The 27,613-nt window shown below is 41.1% G+C and overlaps 1 protein-coding gene and 1 pseudogene across 4 annotated transcripts; one reads left to right on the forward strand and one right to left on the reverse strand.

Moving 5' to 3' along the window:
- Positions 1-494: 494 nt before the first annotated feature.
- On the forward strand, positions 495-26,484 carry FAM76A (family with sequence similarity 76 member A). Of its 4 annotated transcripts, none has more exons than XM_026676095.2 (9): positions 500-732; positions 4,182-4,246; positions 7,639-7,693; positions 8,524-8,676; positions 9,677-9,834; positions 10,274-10,360; positions 19,863-19,998; positions 23,857-23,958; positions 24,592-26,484. In XM_026676095.2, the coding sequence occupies exons 1-9, from the start codon at positions 565-567 to the stop codon at positions 24,676-24,678; spliced, it is 1,011 nt and encodes a 336-aa protein (XP_026531880.2). In that variant the 5' UTR covers positions 500-564; the 3' UTR covers positions 24,679-26,484. The 4 variants fall into 4 exon arrangements, with proteins under 4 accessions (XP_026531883.1, XP_026531880.2, XP_026531882.2 ...); XM_026676097.2 differs by having other exon boundaries at positions 632-737; XM_026676098.2 differs by lacking the exon at positions 10,274-10,360 and having other exon boundaries at positions 495-732.
- Positions 6,543-7,155, reverse strand: LOC148129891 (mesencephalic astrocyte-derived neurotrophic factor pseudogene; annotated as a pseudogene).
- Positions 26,485-27,613: the final 1,129 nt, after the last annotated feature.

The following is a 27,613-nucleotide window of genomic DNA, read 5'->3' on the forward strand; positions in this document are numbered from 1 at the left end:
ACGGAAGGAGCAAGAACAAGGCAGGGGAGAAAGGTGACGATGCTGCTGTGGAACAGTGTCCCGATTTTGGCCAGTCCGAGATGAGATTTAGGGTCAGTAGAAAGACACGTCCGTTTGCTAGCCAAGACTTGGTGTGTGTCCCCCGAAGAGATGAACAGTACGTAATCGGCTGACAGCCCAGCCGAAGCATGGATACGGGTCGGTCCGCGTTGCCTCTGTCGACGCAACACAAGACTGTGTTCCTTTCGAGGCAGAAATCTCTCCGTTATTCCGGCATCTCGCTTTGAACCGGACCGTGAGCCACTCTAGCCTCACTTCTTCCCTGCTCTCTATGGCGAAAGATTCCTCGCGCGGGTCACCTGACGTCTATCTCCTCCTCCCTCACCACCAACTCGGATGGCGCCCTCCCGTGACGTCAGAGCGCAGCTCCTGTTTTGTTTTGTCTTTTTCCCTTTGCCACTTCCCCAAACACACAAAGCCGCCCCGCCTCCCGCTCCTGAGTGACGTCTCGGGAGACTCAATGAGCCTCAAATAAGGCCAAAGCGCCCACCTCACAATGGCTAAATGGCATTGATATTAGCCAATGACGTCGAGAGGAGGGAAGGGACACCACGTCGGGTTGGGGGAAGGCGGCGCCTGTCGGGGAAGGCGGCGGAATGGCGGCGCTCTACGCTTGTACCAAGTGCCACCAGCGGTTCCCCTTCGAGGCGCTCAGCCAGGGGCAGCAGCTCTGTAAGGTCAGGGCCGGGTGTGGGGGAAGCCGAAGGGTGAGCGGAGTTGGGACGAGGGGAAGTGGCGTCGGGTTTGTTAAGCGGAAACTCTGAATCTCGGTTTGAATCTCGGTTCGATTCCCTCCTCACTCCCGAATCCATCCTTACCGCCTCCGGAGTGAGGCTGAGGGCTCTTGGGGTTGCGCTGCCCGTTGCCGCCTTGAATTTTGAAACAAAACAGCGCTGTGGCTTCTTTTAATGGGGTTGTTGTTGCGGTACTAATGGACAAAAATGGCCATCCGAAGAGGTTACTTGGGGCCAGTCCCTCCCTCTCCCTCTCAACCCAGCCCACCTCACAAGGTGGTTGTTCTGGATAAAAGAGGAGCAGGGCTATCGGATAGGTCGCCACCTTGAGAGTACTACCTATTATTTTATTTATTATTATTATATACATACATACATACATACACACACACATATACAATATAATATGTGTGTATATATATTATATCTATATGTTATAAAATATATAAAACGACCCTCACAGGACTGTTGTTGGGAATCCAGGAGGTGTTAGGTATGGTCACTGTCTTGAGACTTGTGTGTGTGGTGTGTGTGCATATATATACACACATACACCTAACACTTCCTGGATTCCCCACACAACAGTCCTGTGAGGGGGTTTTATTTTCCCACAACAGCAGTCCTGTGAGGTAGGCTGACCTCAGAGGGTTTGGCCCCAAAATCTGCCAGCTGGTTTTCATTCCAGAATTAGAACTCATGGTCTCCTGGTTTCTAGACCGGCATCCTCATCTGTCTCTCCAGTAAAGGCAAGACCAAAAAAAAAAAAGAATTATAATAATTGGGATCGCTGAAAGGAGAATGAAATAGTTCTGTAAGGGTTTATATATGTATGTATGTATGTATGTATTTATTGCATCTGTATTTTGCTTATTGAAGAAATTAAGTCTTGATTCACCTTCAGCCAATTGCATAATAAATATAATATAATAAAATAAATCAGGGGAGTATAAATGAGGTTTGTCCCCATTTCATCCATACAACTGCCCTTTTGTAAGATAAAGTTAAGAACTTTAGTAAAATTTTAAAAATTAATAAAATTCATCTTATTTAATTATTTCAGTTTTAGTTCTAAGCTTCAGAGTAGTGATGTTTAGGGCAATGCATTTAACCTGGTTGTTGACTTAATCCTGTTTTGTTTGTAGAGGACACTAAATGCTGAAAAGTCAACACTAATCAAATTTGAAACATTGTATCAGTGTATCTGACCTGAAAATCAGGAGTTTGGTAACAACTTTTTTGATACAATAACAGATTTTATTAAAAAGCAGACACTTTTGGGAGCTGCATTTGATGAAGAAAGCTGCAACTCATGAAAGGTTTTGCCTTTACATAAAATGTGTAAATCACAAAAGGTGCTATTGATTCCTTCTGATTTTTCTTTGACAGCATACACTAATACAACTGTCCATCTGAACTGGTTAAGTGTGACCTGATTAAGTGTGTTTTGTAAACATCACCAGTGAGTGGAGACTGTAGTCTAAGCATCTATGGTTGGATAATGTGACTCTGGTCACAGCCTTTTCCACTACTGCCATAAGTTGAGGGCTACTCAACTTATGGAAAGGGGCATGTGAAGTCTGTTTATATTTTGGAGAGTTGAAATCTAGCATATCTAGAGGGCACATGGTTTAGGAAAGCAGCATGGAATTGTACTGTGATTTATCTTAAATTTCTAGTCAATCAGTCATAATGGTTTGTAGATTTATACTGTACACACCTAGGTAATTATAGTTAATTCAACAAATCCTGGTTAATGGAAGTATGATATGTGCAATCAGCTTTGTATGACTTCTATGCTACACTGGTTCTCCAGGTTTCATATCTCCAAGGAGGAAATGTATTGAAAAGGAGAAGAGGTGTGTCATGAAACTAAGGCCAGTGCCCCAATCCTGATTTCTAACATTTTTAGAGCCATCCTACCATCATTGTACCCATATACAATAATCAGGAAGATATAATTTTAAAAAATACCTTAATTGTATTAAATAGCAATATAACTTGCTAGTGAAGAAATGGCCCTCAGAATTCAGAAGCATTTACCTGAGAGTAAATTCCACTGATTTCAACAATACTTATTTCTAAGAAAAATTTGATTCTTTGGGCCATGGATGATGAGAAATGTACCTTGGAAAGTAATTTGGAATTGAATAAACAGATGCTTTGTGGTTTTAACCCTATGGCCATTTAATAGTTTAGATATTTTCCCTTCAAGCATTTATTGTTCATTAGCCACTGATTTAATTAAGATGTGTATCTAGCAAAATAAATTCTGAATGGTGCTTGTTAAGTTAAATTTGGGGTATAGTCATTGCAAGTTATTATCTTTTTGTATGCCATCCTTGTACTAAATTGTTCCAGTTTGAAACTGGTGTGCAATAAAGTCTATATAGTAATAAGATATAGGCAATAAAATTAATACTGTAGATAAGTATCCTGGCAGAGGTTGGAACCACTTAGATAAGAGTAAAAAGGACAATAATGTCTGTTGTTCTGGATTAAATTAAACTGGAGGAGAAAAGGCTCTAGGAGGGCAATTTAAGGATGGAGAAAAATAATGTTGATTAGAGGGAAGATTACTATCTCAGGATCCTTGTGGGCAAAACAGGATTTTAAGTGAACCATTAAATTGCATTGGATATTTTTACGCTGCTATAGTGATTTGCTAGTACTTTGTACTCTTGTTTAGAGTTTGATGCAGCTTTCTATGCTATGTGATACCTAGTGAAGTTTATATTAAATGTCAATGGTTTCTTCTAAGGCAGGGGTGTCAAAGTCGCGGCCCGCAGGCCATATGCATCACGCGCTGGCCATGCCCACCCCTCGTTTAGTGAAGGGGGGAAAGTTGCAATACGTCACGTGACGACCATGTCATCGCAAGTTTGACACCCCTATTCTAAGGTATTGATTAGGATAAAGAACAGCTGTGTAAAAACCATAAATTTCACTACAGAGTGCTGTGATCATAACTGCTTCCTAGGGAGAGCCCTTCTTATTACTCTTAACAGCTGAATTCAATCAATCCATTGATTTTACACGTATGGGACATTTTGTGTGCTATTTACCTCGGTAGCGCAGTGGTTAGAATGCGGTATGGTAGGTTACTTCTGCTGACTGCCGGTCTGCCTACAATTAGCTGTTCGAATCTCACCATGCTCAAGGTTGACTCAGCCTTCCATCCTGGGTCCATCGGTAAAATGAGGACCCGGATTGTTGTGGGCAATTGGGTGACTGTAAACCGCTTAGGGAGAGCTGTAAAAGAACTATGAAGTGGTATATAAGTCTAAGTGCTAGTGCTACATACAGTATAATTTCCTTGGTTCTGCTGATGCTTTTCTCTGGGAGTTTGTATGCATTTCGAGTCTTTTTAACTCATCTCTTCTTCTTCAGGAATGTCGAATTGCACACCCAATTGTTAAATGTACCTACTGTAGAACTGAATTCCAGCAGGAGAGGTAAATACTGCATATGATAACTTATTAAGAAGTAGCAACGTGGAATGACTGATGTTTCCCACATGAAAACTTTTTACAGTGTTCTGTTCTTTTATTTCCAATGTGTTTTGAATACCAATAAATAGTTCAAAATGCTTTATGACTTGTTGATGTTCAGCCAGGCAGAAGAACAAATACTTTACATTAGTTTTCTAAATTATGCTTGTAGCAGTTTAGAAATAAATTCTGCTGGAACAGATAGCACTTCCAAGATAAAAAGTATGGAAAATACTTCTTGTCTTCTATCCACGTGAGGTAGCTGTTATGAAAAAAAAAAAAATTCTTCTCCATTGCAACTGTAATACTAGTCATGACTCTAGAACAACTCATCATTTCCTTTAGTAGCTCCCTGGAATGCTCTTAGTGCCAGCTCCAACTATATGGAAGTGTGCCACTAGCATTGGCAGTAATTACAGGGTTGGGATTCCCATGTGTAATGCTGCATCCACAATGAAGGCAGATGCGGATTTTTTTTTTTTATGGTAGCTCTGCACATTCAATATGCCAAATTGCTATAGGGACTTGGACCCCAGATTTTGGCCAGAAGGGAATTAAAATCCACCATATCTGTAAGCTTGAACTGTACAAACAGTGGCAGCCAGAAAAAATTACATTTGCAAATATAGCTAGTCCTTGATTTATAACCACAATTGGGATCAGAATTTCCATTCCTAAACAAGATGGTTGTTAAATAAGTTGTGCTTGATTTTATGACTTTCCTGTCAAGTGAATCATGAGATCGTTAAGCAAATCCTGCTTTCCCGTTAACTTTGCTTGCAGGAAGATGACTGGAAAGGTCACAAATGTTAATCACTTGGCCCAGAACACCGTAACGGCTGCAAATATGTGCCATTTGCCAAGTGCCCAAATAATAAGCCTATGATCTTGGGGATGCTGCAATAGACATAAGAATGAGCACTTGCTGTAAGTCACTTTTTTCAGTGCTGTTGTAACTTCAAGAGGTCACTAAATGGTTGTAAGTCAAGGACTGTCTGTAAATGGAGAGTAATTCAGCTCTGTTGAAGATTGCTTAGAAAAGTGCTTTCCTGAATTCAGTGGGGCTTCTTGGGAAAGGGATTATGGACTGTTACTTCAGTTATATTGATCTAAGTCAGTGATCCCCAACCTTTTTTATGCCGCGGCCTGGTACCGGCATCAGCTGGGCACCGCTGCCCGGTACTGGCATCAGCTGGGCGCCGCCATCTTTTTGATGAAAAAGTTGCTTCCGGTGACCTCACCGGAAGCACTTTTCATCAAAAGATGGCGGCACTAGCGCTTGGTGAGCTTTTCCGGTAGAAATGGCTTTCTACCTGGAAAAGCTCACCGAGCGTTGCGCGCCATCTTTTTGATGAAAAGTGCTTCCGGTGAGCTTTCTACCCGGAAAAGCTCACCGGAAGCACTTTTTCATCAAAAAAAGATGGCGGCGCCCAGCAAACCAGCGGCCCGGTAGGACTTGTTCCACGGACCGGTACCGGTCCACGGACTGGTGGTTGGGGACCCCTCATCTAAGTGACAATTATTTTTTGTGGTAGGATTGCCATAGGCTATAGTAATTTTGGGAACTTGTGAGCAGCTCCAATTAATTTAAATATGAATACTTCAACCAGCAATGCCTTCTCTTTGTATCCAGTTCTTAAATTGGGAGAATATTTACACATTTTTGCCTTAAAAGTGGGCCTCAGTCCTAAGGCAACCAAGAACCATATAATGAATGGCACAGTAAGCCTGTGGATTTCCAGATGTTGCCTATGATCTACCCATTCATAATTACTAAGGGGTAATAAAAGATGAAGTCTAATCAACTGGAAACCTCTGTTATAAGATAAAATCATAATGTGAAAGCCACAAATGTGTTTAAAATTCTGACTGCTATATTTGATCAGTATACATTGGGACTGTGCAGCTGTATAGCCTTAGACTTTGTAGTCTTAAAAACTCCAAAACATGCTTAACATCTATTTGCAATCTCTTTTTAAAATTATCTTTGTTTAATGTTGATTCTTTTAAGTCAGCTGACAGAGTTCATAACTTTTATTTTAGAACTTGTACATCAGTCCATGTCTTAAAATAAGAGACAATAGAAATAAAAATTTGAGATATTCCAAGGCATTTGAACACTGAACAGGTATTACAAGAATTCCCCCATTTGACATTTGAAATCCAATTAAATAAGTTACAAGAAATAGCTTTCCAAGAAAGAAAAGAGGAAAAAAAATCAAAATAATCTGTGTATAATGTGCTCATTTGCTAGAGATCTCTATGGTAAACAAAGACCTGTCTCAAAGCTGGCTGCTTTCTGTGCATATTTATGAATCAGCTCATTGATTTTATGAATGCAGTCTGATTTTTCTGCATAGTCACACCTAAAAGAAACACCTTTTCCAAATTTTTGATTTCTTGACTTTGTAGCAAGCAGATCAGTCTCTTTATCATAATTCAGTTTGCAGATCTGTTTAACTTTCTTTTTGAGCTTCTCAACAAAGACATGATGCCTTAAAAGTTTTAATACCTCATTAATTTGAGAGGCTGCATCACTGATTGCTCTAGTATAATGACAGAAATGGGTGCCTTTTGCCTCTTTGCAGAATTTCAAAAGCTTTTTTCCCCCCAATACTATTTGGTGTGAACTCAACTTCCTTCTCTGGTGGAGCACAATATTGCATTCCCAGGAGTGACAACACGTACTTCGTGGTCTCCCTCTTGCAGAGGATAGCTGTTTTTGCAAAATGGAGAGGATGGGGAGCAGGATCAAAACTAGTGCAGCCCAAAGCCCATTAGCTGCCGAAATCCTACTTCTTGTAACTCATCTCAAACATTCACTTAGCTCACCCACTTGCACCTCTTAAAGCAGCTGCATCTTTTTCTGCCATAGCTACAGCATCCAGTGGTGGGATTCAATTTTTTTTACTACTGGTTCTGTGGGTGTGGCTTGGTGGGCATGGCAGGGGAAGGATACTGCAAAATCCCCATTCCCTCCCCACCCCACTAACCTGCTTTCCAGCTCCGTTCTCCTGTGCAGGGCAACCAAAGAAGACCCAGCCGATCAGCTGGGACTCAGGAGGCAGAGAATAGATGGGGGCAGGGCCAGTCAGAGGTGGGATTTGCTGGTTCTCCAAACTACTCAAAATTTCCACTACCAGTTCTCCAGAACTGGTCAGAACCTGCTGAATACCACCTCTGATGCCATCCCAAGAAAATGATGCAGCAGCTTTAAAGAATTGCAAACAGATGCTCAATTTGCACTCCTGTATGTCTTAAAACATCCTTTGGAGATGGAATCTGAATAGCTGCATGGACCTAAGCCACATTGTCCAGTTTCATTTTTTTTCATACTCTGTTTTTCCTTTTGCTAGTAAAACCAATACAATATGCAAGAAGTGCGCTCAGAATGTGAAACTTTATGGAACCGTATGTATCAAAACTCTTTTTTCCCTTTAGCAATTTGGAATGCTTACCAATGGTATAAAATCACTAATAGAAGTAGCAGTAAAGCAGTAGCAGAGAAAAAGTCATTTATAGAAATGTGTATTATTATAAATTGCTATTAAATTTGCATGCTGCCCAACTCCACATATTAAAGATTAGCTGAAATGGGTTGATAGTCTGGTAGTACAATGTTTCTCCACCTCAGCTACTTTAAGGTATATGGATTTCAACTCCCAGGATTCCCCTAGGCGGAATGCTGAATGTGGAATCCTGGGAGGTGAAGTCCACACATCTGAAAGTTGCTGAAGCTATAGTTTGTAGTGAGAGTTGCTCCGAATTGCTGACTGCTGATACATGTTTTCCATCACTGGCCTAGTGCCTGATAAACAAATGAGGGGTTCACAAAGAATGTCTTCATGTAAGCCAGCTAAGACACTTGAGCGTTAATTGAAATTGTATTCTTAAGTACATTTGTTACATTTCAAGTGCCTAAAGATCTTTAAATGTGCATTCTTGCTTTGTAAGTTTAAAACACTTTTTAAACATTTAAGCTGTGTGAGGGCTATAATACTGTTTCAGTGTATAAGAGGATTATTTTCCGTGGTTGATCAAAGAAAAGTAACAACTATAGAGAAGCTAAATACTTGTGTCATCATCCGTTTCCCCCCTACTTTTACTCAATTATATCATTGAAAAAATTATATCATTGAAAAAAGCTTGGAATGCATTGTTAGGAGCATTTGAGCAGATTTGCTTATATATTCCAAAGTGATGCTAATCCCTTTGTTGTTTCATCTTCTTTATTATTTAAGCCAAAGCCATGCCAGTACTGCAACATAATTGCAGCATTTATTGGCAACAAGTGCCAGCGGTGTACGAACTCGGAGAAGAAATATGGGCCACCCCATTCATGCGAACAATGTAAGCAACAATGTGCCTTTGACAGGAAGGATGATAGGAAAAAAGTGAGTATCTTTGTATGTCCATTTCAGGTAGTCCTTGACTTGCAACAGTTCATTTAATGACTGTTCAAAATTACAGGGGCACTGAAAAAAGTAACTTGTAACTATTTTTCACACTTATGACTATGGCAGCATCCCCACAGTCACATGATCAAAATTCAGATGCTTAGACAACTGGTTCATATTTATGACCGTTGAAGTGGTCGCCTTTTGCGACTTTCTGACAAGCAAAGTCAATGAGGAAGTCAAGATTCACTTAACAACTGGATTAATAACTTATCGACTGCAGTGATTCACTTATCAACTGTGCATGAAAGATCATAAAATGGAGGCAAAACTCACTTAAATGTTTCACTTACCAAGATAAATTTGGGTCTCAATGGTGGTCATAGACCATAGATCAATGGTGGTCCTAGACCTGTAGAGAAAGGATACTTGTAGACTGGAAGCACATTATTGTACTTGCCAGTATCCTGGGCAGCAGTTAACTGGTGCTAGCCATTATTTCTAGCTGCACCTCAGTCATTAAGACAGAACCGAAATCATGAATAACAAATTTTACAGCTTTTGGAAGAAGAAAAAAACCTGTATAAGTTAAGCATTGTTTTTTCCCAATAAGTTGTGAGTTGAATCGAATATCATTTTCCTTAAGAGGAAATTGAAGAGTTGATCTGTATTAAATAGCAGATTTTTTTTTAATTCATTGGGTTTCAGAATGGGGTGATTGTTATTGGGAAAGATAGATGAGCCTATTTCTAATTCCTGCTGGATTCACATGCCTCTTCCATCCTGTTTTGGCCACATTTTTTCAATTGTTTAAACCAATTAAAGTTTGTATTCATGTTTTCTCTGAAATGACCTTTTGATGCCCATTTGTAAGCTGCAAACTGCATTTTATACAACATGATACTATAGAATGCAGGTTGGTTCCTATCTGCACATGAATCTGTTGATCAAATCTACTAATAGAAACCCATTTCTCTGTTGTTTTCCTTGACTTCAGGTAGATGGGAAGTTACTCTGTTGGCTCTGCACACTCTCCTATAAGCGAGTGCTACAAAAAACCAAAGAACAGCGTAAACATTTAAACACCTCCTCTCGGACAAGCTTGCCAGAAAAGGAGCAATATGGCCGACTTAACTGTGGCAGCCACTACAGCAGGTATCTTTGCTTTGCATGCTGTTTTCTAGCCCATCAATGATCTTGTTGACATATGCTAAGCCAAGGTTTGCTTAAGTATAGCTAGTCTTCATTTAACAATGGTAATTGGTACTGCAAACTCCATTGCTAAACGATGGGGTTGTCAAATACAACATGCTGTGAACTGCATCAACTTACAGCAATTGTGACAGTTCCACTTACCATTGTTAAGCAAATATAGTGGCGTAGTTAGACATGACATCACACAATCACTATTCATGAATTCCTGCCTATAGCATTGATGTATGTTATATAGTTTGGATAAACAGCCAAGCTCAGAGATCACCCTCAGCTTCAAACATCCTCTTTTATTGGTAATGGCTGAAAATTTTAAAATTGGGATTTCAGATTGGCCGGTTTCCAGGCTGTGGTTAATTTTTCTTCTGTGCTCTTTTTGCAGCCAGAAAACCTTATCTACATCTTCTATTCAGAATGAACTCCCAAAGAAAAAACCCAAGTTTGATGCCATATTAGCCAATGGGAATAGGTAAGCTACTTAAAGGGCTATTGGATTTGTCTTTGCTTAAAAAAGGAAGGAAGGAAGGAAGGAAAGAAAGAAAGCATTTGATACACATTCTGGTGTTTAGTGATGAAAAGTAGAAGTTCCTCAAAATAGCCACAAAATTAGTCATTCTGGAAAGGAAGATAGACATCTCTCTCCTTCCCCCACCCACCCACTTCATGCCACAATTTCACTGGTATGTCTCCTGCAGAGCTCCTCTTTGCCTCGACATATGGAGGCTCTCATTGGCTTGCAAACAATTTAAAGACATAGTTTCCAACAGGCCTGTGATACAGAAAAATAATAATGCAGTGTTCCCTGTCTTTTATGATTTTAGTCTTGTTCAGTCTTTCTATTTGTGTAACAGAACTGTGCATATTAATATAACATTTATTTTATTCTGTATATTGTGGTTCAAATACTCAAATTATTTCATTTATAGCAACTCAGCACAGGTAGTCCTCTTTTAGTGACCACAATTGGGAGCGGTTATTCCATTGCTAAACATCATGCTTGCTTAAATAAAATATCATATGGCCATGAAAGATTACAAGCTAACTTTGGGTTAAGGGAAACATCACATGACCACAACTTACAATTTTATTTTCCCCTTCTCTATTAACTCGACTTGTTGCGATCCAGTTGCAGAGCACATAAATGATGATTATTTGACTGGGGGGATGCTGCAGTGGTTGTAAATGCAAGGATTATTCAGAAAGCTATTTTTTAAACATAATCATAACTGATTATTAATAGTCATTCTAAGAGGTAGTCAGTAAGAAAGGGTTATCTGTAATTGTTAAATTAAAACCTGCCAAGCAAGTCTGCTTCCACAAGGTTGAGGAAGCAAAACTGCTCTATGGAATCCTTCTTTATCATGGCCTCCAGTCTGCCTGGAGAGTCCTTGGTATTGTAGTCACAACATATCTGAAAAATAACTGACTGGGGAAACTTGGCCTGTGGCCACCAAGAGTGGACATTCCGATGCAAGGATTGAATGAAGGGCTTCCTAGGACACTCTCTGGCCTAATGCTGTACCATATTCAACTGCAAGTTTGCAGGTTTGCATTTAGGCACAAAGGATCAGGCTCAAATCATCCTACTTTGAACCAATTATATACAGACCCAACTCTCTGGAGATTCTGGCTGTAATGTTAGGAAAACTGAAAGGGAAGAAGAGCCAGGTGGATGGACTCAGTTACAGAGACAGTGAATGGACTATTGCAGTGGTTCCCAAAGTGGGCGGTACTGCCCCCTGGAGGGCGGTGGAATGCCGCAGGGGGGCGCTAAGAGGCAAGCAGGCTGGCAGGGGGGCACTAAGAGGTGGCAGGGGGGCACTGGAGGTGGCCCCCTCGCGGGGCGCAATTCAGGGGTGGGATTTTGCAGATAACTTGGCCAAACTGGGAGTCAAAGCGCTGAAGTGTGAGCGGCACGGGAAACTTTGGCCGGGGTCTCAAGATGAGAGCGACTCTGGCCGCTTCTTTCCGCTAACAGGCGGCCAAGATATCTGCAAACTGTCAAGTGCTCCTCAAGAGAGACGATCTTGCAGATAGCTGGCCGAACTCCTGTGCAAAGGGGAGCACAACGTTGTTGCACCGCACTAACACGGGGGGTGGGGGGAGGTGGCTCGTCCCCGAAGCGCCAGCATTGCTCCAGTGGCGCAGCCCCGAGGACGCTACCTTTGCCTGCACCCGTCGCTAAAGTGCGGCAGCCAGAGAAGCGCTCCATTCAGAAGCGCTGAACTCCCAATCGGCGCTGGAGGCAGCGCTGGAAGGGGCTTCCACAAAGGGGGAAGAAAACTCTTCCTCTGCCGCAGCAGCCGCTGCTTTTGCCCCTCTCATAAACCCTGCCAGCTCCCGGGTGTCCTGTTTGCAGTCCTGCCTGAGGGCGTGCCCCCTGCCCCCCTGTCCCGCCCCCCTCCGGTTACGCGTCTATTAGGAGCCCCTGAGCCTGGCTTCTGGAGTCCTTCGGGGCACCGGGTGTAAAACCGCATCCAGCCGGCCACTCCTTTGTTTGAAGGGGAGATTTCTGGTTCCTTGTGTTGCTGTGTTTTTTTTTCCTCCCGTGGATGGTGGAGGAATCAAGAGTTTCACGTATTTGTGGTGTGGGTCCCTGTCACAAAATCGGAGCCTTTTGGCAAGGCTTCTTGTATTTTATGTTACTGGCCCATTGCAGAGAGAGGTTGTTGAGAGAAAGAGAAATTGTAATATAATGGCAAAATAGTTCCGTTTTATTATACCGGTAGGAGAGCGGCTTCTGATAATCACGAAATGCAAAACAGTAAATGTTTCCCCCTCCTAATCAAGGTGACAGTATTTAATACCTGAGGCAATAAGCAGTAGAAATTCAACAATACAGAACGAACCATTTTATGTGACACCTCACTGTTGATACTTAAGAGACAGTTTTGCCTGTTAGCAGAGGGAAGAAGCCGGAGTCACTCTCATCTCTTGAGAGCCCGGCCAAAGTTTCCTGTGCCACCATCACTCAAAATTCAAATTAGTGGTCCACAGGATTTAAAATTATGAGTTTGTGGTCCCTGAGGTCCAAAAGGTTGGTGACTCCTGGATTAGGCCACACCTGCCTGGGCAGAAAATAGGTAGATAGGTTAAGGAAGGGATAGAGAGAGAAGGAAAGAGAGGGGGAATGAGAGAAAGAGAGGGAATGAGAGAGAAAAAGAAAGAAAGAGAGAGGGGGGAGGAGAAAGTGAATGGGATAGGGAGGGAGAGAGAGAGAAAGAGAAAAAGAGGGTGAAAGAGAGGGAATGAGAGAAAGAAAGAGGGAGGGAGGGAGGAAAAAGTGAATGGGATATGGAGAGAAGGAGAGAGAGAGAGAGAGAGAAAGAGAGAGAAAGAGAAGGAAAAGACAAAGAAAAGAAAGAAAAGGGAAAGAAAAGGGGAGAGAAAAAGGGAGAAAGGAAGAAAAAGGATAGACAAAGAAAGAGGGGAGAATGGAAGGAAGGGACAGAAAGAAAGAGAAAGAAAAGAAGGGAGGAGAAAGTGAATGAGATATCTAGTCCAACCACCTGCTCCAGCAGGGTTAGAAGGGTGTGTGTGTGTGTGTATGCGTGCGCATGGCTGTCAAAACACCAAAAACAGGTCAAGTAGCTCTGGGGAGGTCAGTCATAAATTAGAACACTTACTAAGCAACCAGCCATTAAACGAGGACCACTTATATTTGGTTTGCCAGTCACATGGCCACCTGGCCACGCCCACCCAGTCACATGACCACCAAACCATGCCCAGCCAGCAAGCCACGCCTAGCCAGTCACACGCCCACAAATTAAGCCACACCCACAGAACCAGTTGTTAAGAAATTTGAATCCCACCCCTGGGTGGGGGGCACTGAGGATGAGTTTGTAGCACCAAGGGGGCGGTGGACTGAGAAAGTTTGGGAACCACTGGACTATTGGGAGGACATGATAGGGATAGATCATCTTGAAGAAATCTCATGTGGTTGCCACGAGTCAGAAACTCCTTGATGACATAATCAGATTGCAGCTAACCCCAACAAATATTCATGGAGATTCTCAGTCATCCAGGCCATGGTTGTCCCAAAGGTGCTTTTTCAAGAGGCAACTGGGTTTTCTTGAAAAAAGCACCTTTGGGATCCAAGAAATGTTCTTCAGTTTATTTAAGCAAACATAGTTTCTGGGTACCAAGGGATAATCTAAATTATCTAAAACCAAAGTATTTCAAACCTCTGTTGAATTATAGAGGCACCTCTTAATCATTTGCAGCATCTGAAATTTTCAACATTATTAATATCTATAATTTCTAGAGTACTTTTGAGGGAGATTTATTTGGAAATGAGAACTAGCTTAGCCTAGTGCAGAGGTCTCCAAACTTGGCAACTTTAAGACTTGTGGACTTCAACTCCCAGAATTCTCCAGCCAGCTGGCTAGAGAGTTCTGGGAGTTGGTCCACAAGTCTTAAAGTTGCCAAGTTTGGAGACCCCTGGCCTAGTGGTTAAACCAGGAGACTGTGAGTTTTAGGAAACTCACAGGAAAGCAGGAAAGCAGGCTGGGTGACTTGGCTAGTCCCTCACTTCACAGGGTTATCTTATGGGGAAAACAAAGGAGGGAGGAATATTATGTAGGTTCATTGGCTTGAGTTACTTATAAAATAATAAAGGTGGGATAATCTAATACATAAATTGGATGAGAAGTCCTTGCAGTGTTCCTACATAGCCACTGGAGGGCAGCATAAACTGTGAGAAAGAAATTACAGGTAGTCCTTGACTTACGATCACAATTGAACCCAAAATTTTTCTTAATTGAAACATTTGTTAAGTGAGTTTTGCCCCATTTTACAACCTTTCTTGCCTCAGTTGTTAAGTGAGCCATTGGAGTTGATAAGTTAGTAACACGGTTGTTAAAGGAATCTGGCTTCCCCACTGACTTTGCTTGTCAGAAGGTGGCAGAAGGGGATCACATGACTTTGGAACACAGCAACGGTCATAAATGCGAGTCGGTTGCCAAACATCTGAATTTTGATCATATGATCGTGCAGATGCTGCAAAGGTCGTAACTGAAAAACGGTCCTAAGTCTCTTTTTTTCAGTTCCGTTGTAACTTTGAACGGTCCCCAATTGAACCTTTGTTCTGACTACCTGTACTGGGTTGCAGACAAAGTTGAGTCAGCAGGAATCTGACTGCGACTATTCTTGCACTCAGGAGTGCAAGATTTCTGCCCCAGATCTGCCTGTGATATGGAGGTTAATACAGCAGGAAATTGCATCAGAGTTGCATCAGATCGGCAAACTTGGGAAGTGACTGTGCCTTCATTTAAGCAGAACAATCAAATAGTCCTCAACTTACACTACAGTTGGGACCAGAATTTCTGTCGCTAAGCAAAGTGATTGTTAAGTGAGTCATGCCCGATTTTACAACCCTTTTTTTGGCCACAGTTTTTAAGCAAATCAGTGCAATTGGGTGAATCAAGTATTCGTTAAGTGAATCCTGCTTCCCCCATTGACTTTGCTTGTTGGAAGCCAGCTGGTGACCATTATAGGATCCCAGGATGCTGCAACCTTTCTAAATGCATGCCAGTTGCCTAGTGCTTGAATTTTGATCATGTGACTATGGAGATGCTGCGGTTGCCATAAGTACGAGGACCATCCAGTTGTTGTTTTTTCAGTGCCATTATAACAAGCACTAAATGAATGTAAATTGAGGAGTACTTGTACTTCTCTGATATCTGTAGACCAGGGGTGTCAAACTCAAGGCCTGGGGGCCAGATCCAGCCCACGGGGTGCTTAGATCTGGTCCACGGGGCCACCCTGGAAACAGCGAAGAACCGGCCCGTGGTGCTTCTGCTAGCAAGCTCAGTTTTTGCTGGCAGAGGGTTGCAGGAGACCGTTGCAGTCAAAAACTGAGTTCAGGAGCCCGTTTTTGCTGGCAGAGCGCTCAGGACACCACAGGTGTCCCCAACACGGGTGACATTGAGCTAACCACACTCCCTGTCCCATCCCCCAACCCTGATGCGGCCTTGATGAAATCGAGTTTGACACCCCTGCTTTAGACAATAAGGCGTTAACAAGAGGGACGAAGATAGTGAAGAAAATGACTATTCTATGTTTCTTTGCTACCTAGCAGAGAAATCCACCCTGATTGTCTCTTCATCGTGGCCATTTTAAATTGCCTTGGGCTGGGTAAGGGGAGGTCCTGTCTTCCTTCTTTGCTAGCATCCCATAATGTTCCAGAGAGTAATCATTTTTAGGGGGTTTATGTACAAGTCTGAAATAGCCAGCAAGCAAGGGTTATATACTGGTAGCTATAGCTTATCTTACCCAGCTATAATCCTGCTATGTTTACTGCTGAGTGTAGGAACATGTTCTACTTTAGATAAAGTTGACAAGCTCAGAATTGCTTTTCAGGTCACTGTACTAAAACAAAAAACTAGGACTATGTTGCACTTGTGTATTGTTCTATTGCTTATTGCCTGGTAGAGTTTTCAGCATTTCAGTAAAAATATTTTTATCCATACATCAAAACATGTTCTACAATTTATGTAATGTTCAAATCGCATAGAACAAGGGCATGTTTATTTTTAATCTAATAATGTGATCGGTACTTGTGCAGACTATAGGTAAAAAGGAGACAAATACAGTTGTAACTTCGCACAGTCACTAAATGAACTGTTCTAAGTCGAGGACTACCAGTACCCTAATTTGAATCATAGCTGAATCATTCTCTGGAATATTTTCTGATTCAATTTTTTCTGGCAACTCACATTTCTAATGAAGGTATTAGGTTGAAGGAGGCTGCTATAGATTTAGAATTATCCTTTTTGCCTCACAGGACTTCTGGAGTCTTGCAATTAATGCAGAAAAATTCAAAATAGAAAGCACCTGATCTATTTGATGGTGTGACAAGGGATTATTATTATGAGTACAGACAGAGCCATCCAACCAGTGGAAGGAATCAGAAATTTTGGAAAGTTAAGTGTTTGTTCTTAGGAAAGAAAAAAAAATGAATCTCACTATTTTCCAGATAATCACATTGCAGTGTTTATTTTTTTTAATTAGAATTTTAAACAACAAACATAAAAATTAACAAAGTAATATTTAAGGTGAAAAAATAAAGTCAAAAGTGCACAAAGAGGAAAAACACATATAAAGAAGTGACAAAAATTTGTGAAGAAATTATTTTAAGTCTATCTGATAAAAACGTTGTCAACAATTTATAATCTTTATTCAGTAATGACATTATAGGCCAATGTCATTACTGAATAAAGATTATAAATTGTTGACAATTTCTTATTAGAGTTAGATCTTGCCCCTCTTTAGGGATTAATGTTACATTAGCCTCTTTTCATGTCTCTGGAATCTTTCCTCCCTGTAAAATAGAATTCATCATATTTTGGAGGGGTTGTAAAAGTTAATCCTCAAAGGATTTGCAATAGGAATCTGATAATCCATCTGGTCCTAGTACTTTTCCTGGATTAATCTTTTTAATGACTTCAGAAAGTTCCCTTATTTTTATGGGTTCATTCATAACTTGCTTTTGCTTCTTTGTAAGCCTTGCTAAACATTGGTTTTCTAAAAAATTATTTATTTTCCAGAGAAATATATCCCTTATATAAATTAGAATAATAGTGAGGAAATATTTTTTGTATAACTGCATTGTCCATTAATACAGTATCTCCCTCTTGAAGTTTCAAAATCATTTTCTTTTCTTTCTCTTTTCTTAGTTTATAGCTAGCCATTTCCCTGGTTTATTTGCAAATTCAACATTCTTTTGCTTTGCATGAGTTATTTTTATTTCCATTTCTCTTACAGTTAACAATTGTTGACAATTATTGCTTTAAAAGTTTAATTTGATGTGAAATTCTTAACTTATCTGGCAAATTCTTTTCTTTCTATCATATCCAAAATAGCCTGTGTTTTCTCTTGGGTCGTCTTTTTAAGATTAGTATTATTTTATGTGAAATAACATGTGATGAAAGTTTTCCTGTATCCCAAATCATTCTTAAATTAGTAACTTTATTTATTTATAAAAAATTTGTTTGTAATCTTCTACCATCAAGTCTTTCTATAATAGCTTGTTTTTAATTTCCATCTGAAAAAAGTAGGTTTCCTTTTATCAACCAAACTCACAGGGTTATGATCAGAAAAAGCCTTTGGTAACATCTCAGCTTTAGAAATCATAGCCAAATTAATTTGTTTTATACTTTCAGACATTTATTTTGCAGAGTTTTCCATCTTATCAAGCCTTTCATCCATTTTTTTCAAGGACTGTACATTTGAATTCAAGTGATTGAGTCAATTTAGTTCCTAATTGATCGAGCATTGTCTGAAGTAAACTCAAATTGCTTTATCATCTTTCTTGACCAGCTGTTCCAAGCAGTGGTGGGATTCAAATTTTTTTTTTCTACCGGTTCTGTGGGCGTGGCTTGGTGGCCGTGGCAGGGGAAGGATACTGTAAAATCTCCAGTCAGAGGTGGTATTTGCCGGTTCTCCAAACTACTCAAAAATTCCACTACTGGTTTTCCAGAACTGGTCAGAACCTGCTGAATATCACCTCTGGTTCCAAGGAAACTCTTCTACTCTAATCTTGCAGCCCAGATGTTGAGCACAAAGAATCAGGATCATAGGTTAAATTTCAATTCAGAAGATTTATTGCTCAGTCCTTTATATAAGAATCTAGTCAACTAAAGTTCAATACTAAATTGGGTGCCAGATAAAGGTCAACAGAATTCAAGAGAGGTTGGACTTAGAGTATTTGTGGGATAGTAATGATTCTAGGCTAATGACTTGTTTAATTCCATCCCCAGCTCTGCCTGCTCTTTTTCTACACTCCTATTTAAAAATGAAAATGCTAACAAAGATAAACTTCACTCATTCCTATGTCTTTTAAAGCTGTAATTGTAAACACACGTCATATTTTCCATCTCCATGGTTACCATCAAGTACTCTGACTGCTCAAGTTATCTTCATAGTTTGTTTTGTAAATTCAGCCAATTATTGGGAGTCTTTTAGTGCAAAGCAAGCAGCGTTCCCACAGAAGGTCTGAGTCAATTGTTTAATTCAGTAGAAAAATTAAATCTTTTCCAAATAACTTTCCCCTTCATCCAATTTAAAGTTACTTACACCATCTCTTGTTAAGCTTTCTGCCAAAAATCACTAAGATAAGTCCTTATCCGTTGTAAAAGGGAATTTCTCTGACTGTACAGTAATTATATCAAAATGTGATTAAGAAATGCAGATTGGCTGGTTGTTTTGTCCATTTTTGACTGTTCCACAGCTGTGAACATAGATGGAATCCCACACCTCCCAAACACTCAACTCACAACCAAACTGCAAAAGCTTCCAGTTTTGCAGTTAACCTATGGGAGCATCTGTTCAGAGATCAGATAGGTTATTTCATATTCCCTTCTTGGTCTGGAGAGAATTTGGTGCCTCCAGGTGCTGATCTCTGCTGTAATACTGTCTCCACTCCCTGAAGATGATGAAACCACTCTTAATCCTCACCAGAAACCTTACTGCATCTTTTAGATACAAACAACTCAGTATTGCCTGTTTATGAAGTCTTGTGAAGATCATCAAGTTTCAGGATTATGTTGTCAGGCTGTTAGGGTTGCAGCAGCTTGCTGTGCGTTACTGAAAAATAACCTCATGTTGCAGAAATGCAAAACACAGTTTTGCTTTGCAGAAGCAATGGTTAAGAAGAGAATAGAAGTCTCTATTTAGAGCAGATGTTGAAATAAAAGGTTGTACCAGATACCATACATGGGCATGACCAGCGCAACACATTTGTGTTATTATATTTTTTTAATGAGGCACCCTGAAACAATTGAATAAGAGGTATGGAAATTATGCCCCCCCCCCCATGAAATGCGTTAAAACTCAGTGACGGATGGGAACCAGGGTTACTTTCCAAACCTATAACTTTTTGGATCCAATCTTCTCTTGTTTATGGATCCATTGGGATGGATATTGGGTTGTAATAATGAGCCCAGTGAAGTCACTCCAATGGTCTCCTACAGTTTTTCTCCAGACCTCGCCTTGGATTCCCCTGGCACCGATCATTTTGTCATCATAGCCCAACTGAAGGAAGAAGTAGCTACTTTGAAGAAAATGCTACACCAGAAGGATCAGATGATCCTGGAGAAAGAAAAGAAGGTAACACCTTTGAAGCTCCCTGCTGGGATGTTTTGCTTCACAGCAGACTCTCCTGCATTGCTCCCTGTTCTGCTCGCCCAGGGTTACTTGAAGAGGAGGGGTCAGGATCTAACATCTTGATGAGACTCTAAGCCCGTGTTTCTCAACCTTAGCAACTATAACCCAACTATCCTACTGACTGGGGAATTCTGGGAGCTGAAGTCCAGAAATCTTAAAGTTGCAAAGGTTGAGAAACACTGCTCTAAGCCCAGAACTGCTGTGTGGATGAACCCATGCTGTCGTTTCAGGGTTTGCATTTGAAAAGGATCTATGAAGTAATGTCTCTGTTGAGTATAACTTCATACTAATCTGAAAAAAGCAAAGAAATATCACTTCATTTTCTGATTATTGTTTAATACATACAGCCGCCTTCCCAACCAGCAGTTAAAACAACATCATCGTATTATCCATCCATCCATCCATCCTTGTCTGTCTGTCTGTATCTAATCTATCTTATCTATATCATTATCTATCTATCTATCTATCTATCTATCTATCTATCTATCTATCTATCTAATCTATCTTCTATCTATCTATATCTATCTATCTATCTATCTATCTATCTATCTATCTATCATTAAAACAATAAACATTAAAAATCTAGCACCAAAGCCAAACTTTCACATGCAGTCCATCAGTAAATCCTCTCATCAATCTCACCCTATTCCACACTTGCAAGACTAGGAGGGTGGGGGGACTACCGAAATTCAGAGGAAAGGTGTTCCATAGGTAGAGGCTGTCGCAGAAAAATCACACTTCCTAAATCCCATAAGCAACATTTAAAGGAATGGAATAGGAACATGCTCATCCTATTTGACCTGATGAGCCACGGTGGCGCCGTGGTTAGAATTCAGCACTGTAGGCTATTGCTGCTGGCTGGCTGCAATTTGGCAGTTCGAAGCTCACCAGGCTCAAGGTGGACTCAGCCTTCCATCCTTCCGAGGTGGGTAAAATGAGGACCCAGATTGTTGGGGGCAATAGGCTGACCCTGTAAACTGCTTAGAGAGGGCTGTGAAACACTGTGAAGCGGTATATAAGTCTGAGTGCTATTGCTATAAGATGATGAATGTCCTTAGGGAGAGGCAGTCCTGCAGTACCTGGCTCTGTGCCATACAGGGCTTAAAAGTAATAGCCAACACCTTGAATTCCACCCAGAATAAAATTTGGAGCCAGTGCAGCTCACACAACAGAGGTGTTGGAGGTGCATAGCGGCCATGAATTTCTGCACCACCTCAGATCCCTGGCCCAGAGAAGGCAGGTTTAAGCCCTCAGGACCATAAGCTTGTAGGACTCCCCTGCTAGCCCAGTCAAAGTCCAGGATCACAAGCAGGGATGCTGCTACAGTCCAGGGAGGAAGGTAAGTGAGCAGCAATCCTTATGGATCCCTTTGGCCCAACCTTACAAAGAACACCCAGAAATCTCTTGTGCCTAGTGGCCACCAGTGACTCACAAATGACAACAGCCACACCCTCATCCCTGCCCTAGAGTCATAGTTGGTGCCACGGTCGAAACTCAGGAGGGCACCTTTCAGGGAGGGGAATCTTCCTTTGATGTCTTTGTTTCCTTTCTTCTCTCTATCATTTTTATTACTATGTTATCTTTTAAACTCTTCTTCTATATTGTTGCCAAGAAAATAATGCGGGGGTTTGTCCATAAATTTACCAGGAGTCTAGCTTCATTTGAAGTTGGTTTTTATCTTTTCCCTGTTTCCTCTAAAATCATCACTTTGAATGAGATGATTGAAATGACCGATGAAATCATAACATGGAAAGAAAAGAATAGGATTGAATAGGCAAGATAATTGTCCAGAAATTTAAGTAACTTGTTTGATGTTTAGAGCTGGAATTTATTGGTAGACAAATAAAACACTGGGTTGTGTTTTGCCAGTTCTCCTCTATAGGGTAGAAATATGGACCAAAATGACAGTTGGAAATGTTGAGTTACAAAAGATGGCCAAAACTATCTCATTTAGAATTTGGGCAAAATGTGACGGTCCTCCATAGTATGGGAAAGATGGAGAAATTGTAAATAATATCCAAAAAAGAAATAGGAATATTTAGAACATACAATACATCACAAGAAATCCTGACTAATCTATCTATCTCACACTGCAATCATAGAACTAAGAATAAACCTTAAACACAATGCATGGTATCAGGCCCTAAACGCTCCTAAGAAAAGCTGTATCTTCAGCTTTTTCTTGAAGACATTGTTGGAGATAGATGAATCTTCAGTGGGAGATGATTCCAGAGGTCCTGCCCCATCACAGAAAAACAACACTTCTGGGCTTTGCTTGGCCCCCCTCTCCTCCCAAAACTCCCAAAAATGGGAACAACCAGCTGAATTAAGGTAGTGTGGTCTTACAGTAACCAGGCACGAATCCATAAAGAGGTTTATGGATTGAAATCAGCACTATTTAATTCAACAGAGATTCAGCACTCAAAAACAATATATATTCTGGCTGAAATATTTATCTGCATGGTTTGGCAAAAAATACATGTCCTTCTTTTGGACCAGTAACCCAAAATAACCAATAGTGCTGATAGTCACCAATGTCCAGTATTTGAATTTGAATTTAAATTATTTATTGTCATTGTACATATATACACAATATACATACAACGAAATTAACATACCCAGAGATCAGACCAACACGCACACACACATGACAATCCCCAAACACCCCACCCACCCACCAAAATTCCCCGCCCCCTAAAAACACAAGGATCCACACAACAGACCAAGTAATACTGTCCAACAGCTCACTGATGGTCTGAAGTTTTAATTGTTCTGTATCTTCTGCCAGAAGGCAACAGTTCACAAAGATTGTAAGCAGGATGGGAAGAGTCTCTGAGAATGTTGTGCAACTTCCTCAAACAGCAAGATGCAAAGATGTCATCCAGGGCTGGTAGCTGGAGCCCAATGATATTCTGAGCAGTTTTAACGATTCTCTGTAGAGCTTTTTTGTCCGCTACAGAGCTGTTCCTGTACCATGCAAGAATGTCGTATGTCAGGACACTCTCAAAGGTGCTGCGGTAGTAGGACAGAAGTAGATGCTGAGATAGATTTATCTTCCTGAGCGTTCTCAGGAAGTACAGCCTCTTCTGTGCCTTCTTCACAAGCATGTTAGCATTCATAGTCCATGAGGTTGTCTTCTCCCTCTCCCTCTAGTGTCATTATTTCACTGGACATTTAGTAGGAAGTGGCTCCAATGTTAGTATTTCATGTATTTGAAAAATTATTTACTGTAACAAAACAGACATGCAACGCCAATGTAGCCATTTCTTTATCTCTTGTTACTTCTTTTTGTCAGATACAGTGAACTTCATGTATATGCACGTATTTCACAGATGCACTGCCCAAGGACATTCAGCTCCCTGAAAGTGATAACAAAATGGATTATTTTTTCACTATTGCTCCAAAATACAGATTAGAGAAATGGAACTAAGCTACCTTTGAGAGGCAAACCAATCCAAACTCCGACTTTTTTTTTTAACTTTTCTGCCATCACATTTTATGTTCATAATCATTTACGTTGTTTAAAATTTTCAGTCCGTTGTTCGCAATAGGATGGTAGTATTAAAAGGAAATGGCTCTTGTCCTGCCAGTCTGAAAGGTATCAGAAGGGAAGTTGGCCCCAACTGGGCTAGGTGCCTGTTTCAGTTTTCCAGAAAAATATATTCGGAGATTAATAAAACACCACCTGTTAATTCTTCTTCAGCCTGGAACTGACTTACTCGATTCCTCCGGGGTGGGGGTGGCATCACTTCAGTTGCAAATGCCTCTCAGCAGCCCCATTGTCTTTGTTTTGGTTCGCAGATAACGGAACTGAAGGCTGACCTGCAGTACCAGGAATCCCAAATGAGGGTGAAAATGAACCAGATGGAAAAAACTCACAAGGAAGTTACAGAACATTTGCAGGTAATCTTGATTTCATACGAGTATTCACAAGACTCTTTTTTTTTTTACGAGTATTCACAAGACTCATTAGACTTGATTGCTACACCGTGCTGTGCCAAAATGTGGTGTTGGTTTTTTTCCTCAGTTTTGGCTTGATGTTCAATGCATCTCATGAACCCAGCCATTGTGGTTTATAATATCCTGTGTTATGAAAGTGGTTCCAGTCTCAGCAACTCAGGTGTGTGGACTTCAACTCCCAGAATTCCCCAGCCAGCATGGGCTTGTTCCTGCGGTCACTAGGAATCAGGATCCAATTTGGGTCAGTCATCAGGACCAGAGGTTTAATCTTCTGAGGTTTTGGACTCGTGCTGGAGTCTTGTCAGAAGTTCCCTGAGGAAGGGCTCCAGCACGAGTCCAAAACCTCAGAAGATTAAATCTCTGGTCCTGGTAATTGACTGCAACGCCATCCTGGGATCCATATATTTGCCTTCATTCTCCAGGAATCAGGTTTGATTCAAGGGACCAAAGCAATGGTAAACCACAGATTAGCGGTATGCAAATCCAGCCATTTTGGCTTACTCCAGGGTAGTTAGCCATTGTTTAGCATACTGAAATGCACATTTTATTCACACCTCTCTTCCTTTCTCCCTGCAGGCCAAGAACCGAGAGCTCCTGAAACAGGCTGCAGCTTTATCCAAGGGCAAAAAATCAGAGAAATCAGGAGCAATAACTTCCCCTTAAATCCAGGCAATCTCCTGCCCTGAGATGTCTGGGGTTTAAAACCCCCCTGGGCTCCAGAACCACACGCAGATAGTTCACTCTTGTGGACATGTTAGAATCCTTTGAGATTGGCTCTTCAATAGAGTCCCCCAGTGCTGGCTTACAACATCTCCTCCTCCTGTCACAGTACAGTGAAGAGAATGATTGGGAGTCTTGGTGGTCCTCTCCTCCAAGCTCAAGAACAAGCCCCCTGTAGCTCAGATACTTCTCTCCAACCATTTTTACCATCCCTGCCTTAGGACCGATGAAGCCAGAGGGCCTGTTTGCCGATTGGATCCTTGACAGGGTTCTGCTTTTTTTTTACTACACAAGAGACCTAAGGTGGCAAGAATCAGGTTTTCAAAGAATTTATAAAGCATTTTTAAAAATGAAAATTCTGCCTATTTGGGGGGGGTGTCTACCCCTCAATCCTTAAGGACAGCTTGAGACTTTTTTATCATAGGTTTGTAAATTGAGAACGGAGCTTCAATCAGCAATTTTCTCTCCAGCTTCTAAAAACTCAAGAGTTTCTCGGCAGAATAGTTGAATATGGAGGCCAGCGGTTATGAATTAATGTTTTGCTCATGATTTTATGCTTCTTTAGGTAGCATAGTTTTTTAGGCTGGTTCAGCAGCTCCTTTTTGTCATTGATTCCGTTTGGAGTGATATCAGGAATCAGAAGTAGGTTAGCATTACTTTTCGGGTACATGGGGTGACTTAGTAACAAGTGTGTACATCTATGCAGTTTTTCTGAAGAAAAAAAAAACCATTTTGACTTCCTTGGCAGAAGGATAAAAGGAATTGGGGGAAATGCTGAAACTAAAGGACGAAGACTTTTTGAAATCTTGATATAAAAAAAAAGACACCCTCAAGTCAGGTTTATGTGGCTTGCAAGAAAATGAGACAGCTTTAAGTGCCTATAAAGGTAGAGATGAAAATAATTCAATGAGTTTTTCAGCTCTGGTCCCTCGCTGAATTTTCTGGGAAATGGTAAGTGTTCAAAAGCATTGAGAAGCTAGTTTGTTTTCAGTTTGCTCCAGGCTGATTGAATTGGAGGGGAGGAGAAAGGGGAAATGAAGAAAATCATTGCAAAGAAATGCCTCACGCAGCAGTTGGAGATGAATTAATCACCTTTTTTATATATAAATCAGAGAAGAAACCTGTGCTGCTGTTTAGTTTCTGATGCCCATCTCAAAAAAAAAAAGGAAGACAACCTTGGATGGGGAAGCATGCAGAAATTGACGCTGTAATTCAGGTTATTTATTTTTTGATCTTGTTTGCTCTTTTTGGTAGGAACCCATTGCCTAAGAAAGAGCATACTAAATAGAACCTAATTTTTATACTTAATATATATTTTTAGGAAGAATTGATTCATAGAGATTTAAGTAGGTTGTTTTTTTAGCAATCTTTCCCCCATCCCATCCCCCCAATTAAGAAAATGATATTTCTGGAACAATTGAAGTGTTTTTCCCTTTGTTATGACAGTTCAATCATGCATTAAAGTGGGTGGTTTGCTGTGATGCTGTTCTTTCTGGAATATATTAAGTTGATTTGTACAAAAGACATGCTAAAATACGCATCTGGGGGAAAGGGGGAATCTTACAGCAGCTTTTTGGTTGGATATTTTGTCTATAGCTTTTTGGATCTGTCCAGCCAAAATAAGCTTTATTTTCTTTCTCTCTGAACTTGGGCCTGGTTTAAGTATTGCTGTCTTCATGAAACACAAAGAGCTTTGGTGCTAGGGTGAAATTCACTGTCTGTAGCAAATTAAACCCTTTTTTCCCATAATTAAGATGTGTTGTTTGGTGTGTCCTCTTAAATCTTCTTTTCCTATCTCTGTAACTGTTGTTATTGCTCTAAAATGGCAAAAGCTTCTTGGGATTTTAATAGACTGAGCTGTTTCCTACCTGCACTACATTTGAAAAGTCTCTCACTTTGGCTAATGAAGTTGACATTTCCTGATCAGCATTCTTCACACCACACCCCCATGACCAGAGTGATGTTTCATAAATCAGATAAGCAGATATCCATGCATATGATAGAAGGGCATAAATGACAGTTCCTTAGGGAAATCCATACCCTCATCTGTTATGGACTCCTTCAGAAGGTCCACAACAGATGAGTAGCTGTCCCCACCCTTCGCCAACGCAATGATGAAGAAAAATGTGTGATGTGGCAGATTGTGGGGGCCATCAAAAGGAAAGTATATATTCCTAGAGTGATTATGAGCCTTGGTGGCGCAGTGATTAGAGTGCAGTACTGCAGGCTATTTCTGCTGAATGCCAGCTGACTGCAATTTGGCCGTTCAAATCTCACCAGACTCAAGGTTGACTCAGCCATCCATCCTTCTGAGCAGGGATCCCCAACCTTTTCGACGCCGCGGCCCGGTTCCGACATCAGCTGGGCGCCGCGCCCGGTATCGGCGTCAACTGGGCGCCGCCATCTTTTATGACGAAAAGGCGCTTCCGGTGACGCCATCGAGCGCAGTTCGCATAAAAAGATGATGGCGCTTGCTTTCTGGTGAGCTTTTTCGGTAGAAATGGCTTTCTACCCGGAAAGCTCACCGAGCGCTGGCGCCGCCATCTTTTATGATTAAACAGCGCCCGGTGAGCTTTCTACCCGGAAAAGCTCACCAGAAGCGCTTTTTACCAAAAAGATGGCGGCGCCCAGCAACCAGCGGCCCGGTAAGGCTTGTTCCGCTGTCGGTACCGGTCCGCGCCCGGCGGTTGGGGACCCCTGCTTCTGAGGACCCAAATTGTTGAGGGCAATATGCTGACTTTGTAAACTGCTTAAAGAGGGCTGTAAAGTCTATTGCTATTATAAGTTAATAGTAACAGTTATTTGTTTCTGTGCAGGTGACTGCACAGAGGCTAACAGATAACAGATAAACAGAGTTGGAAGGGACCTTGTAGGTCAT

Source organism: Notechis scutatus, chromosome 8 (assembly GCF_049901735.1).
Source record: "Notechis scutatus isolate UNSWTSFEM ecotype Mainland chromosome 8, rNotScu1.2, whole genome shotgun sequence".
In the NCBI taxonomy this organism is placed as follows: domain Eukaryota; kingdom Metazoa; phylum Chordata; class Lepidosauria; order Squamata; family Elapidae; genus Notechis; species Notechis scutatus.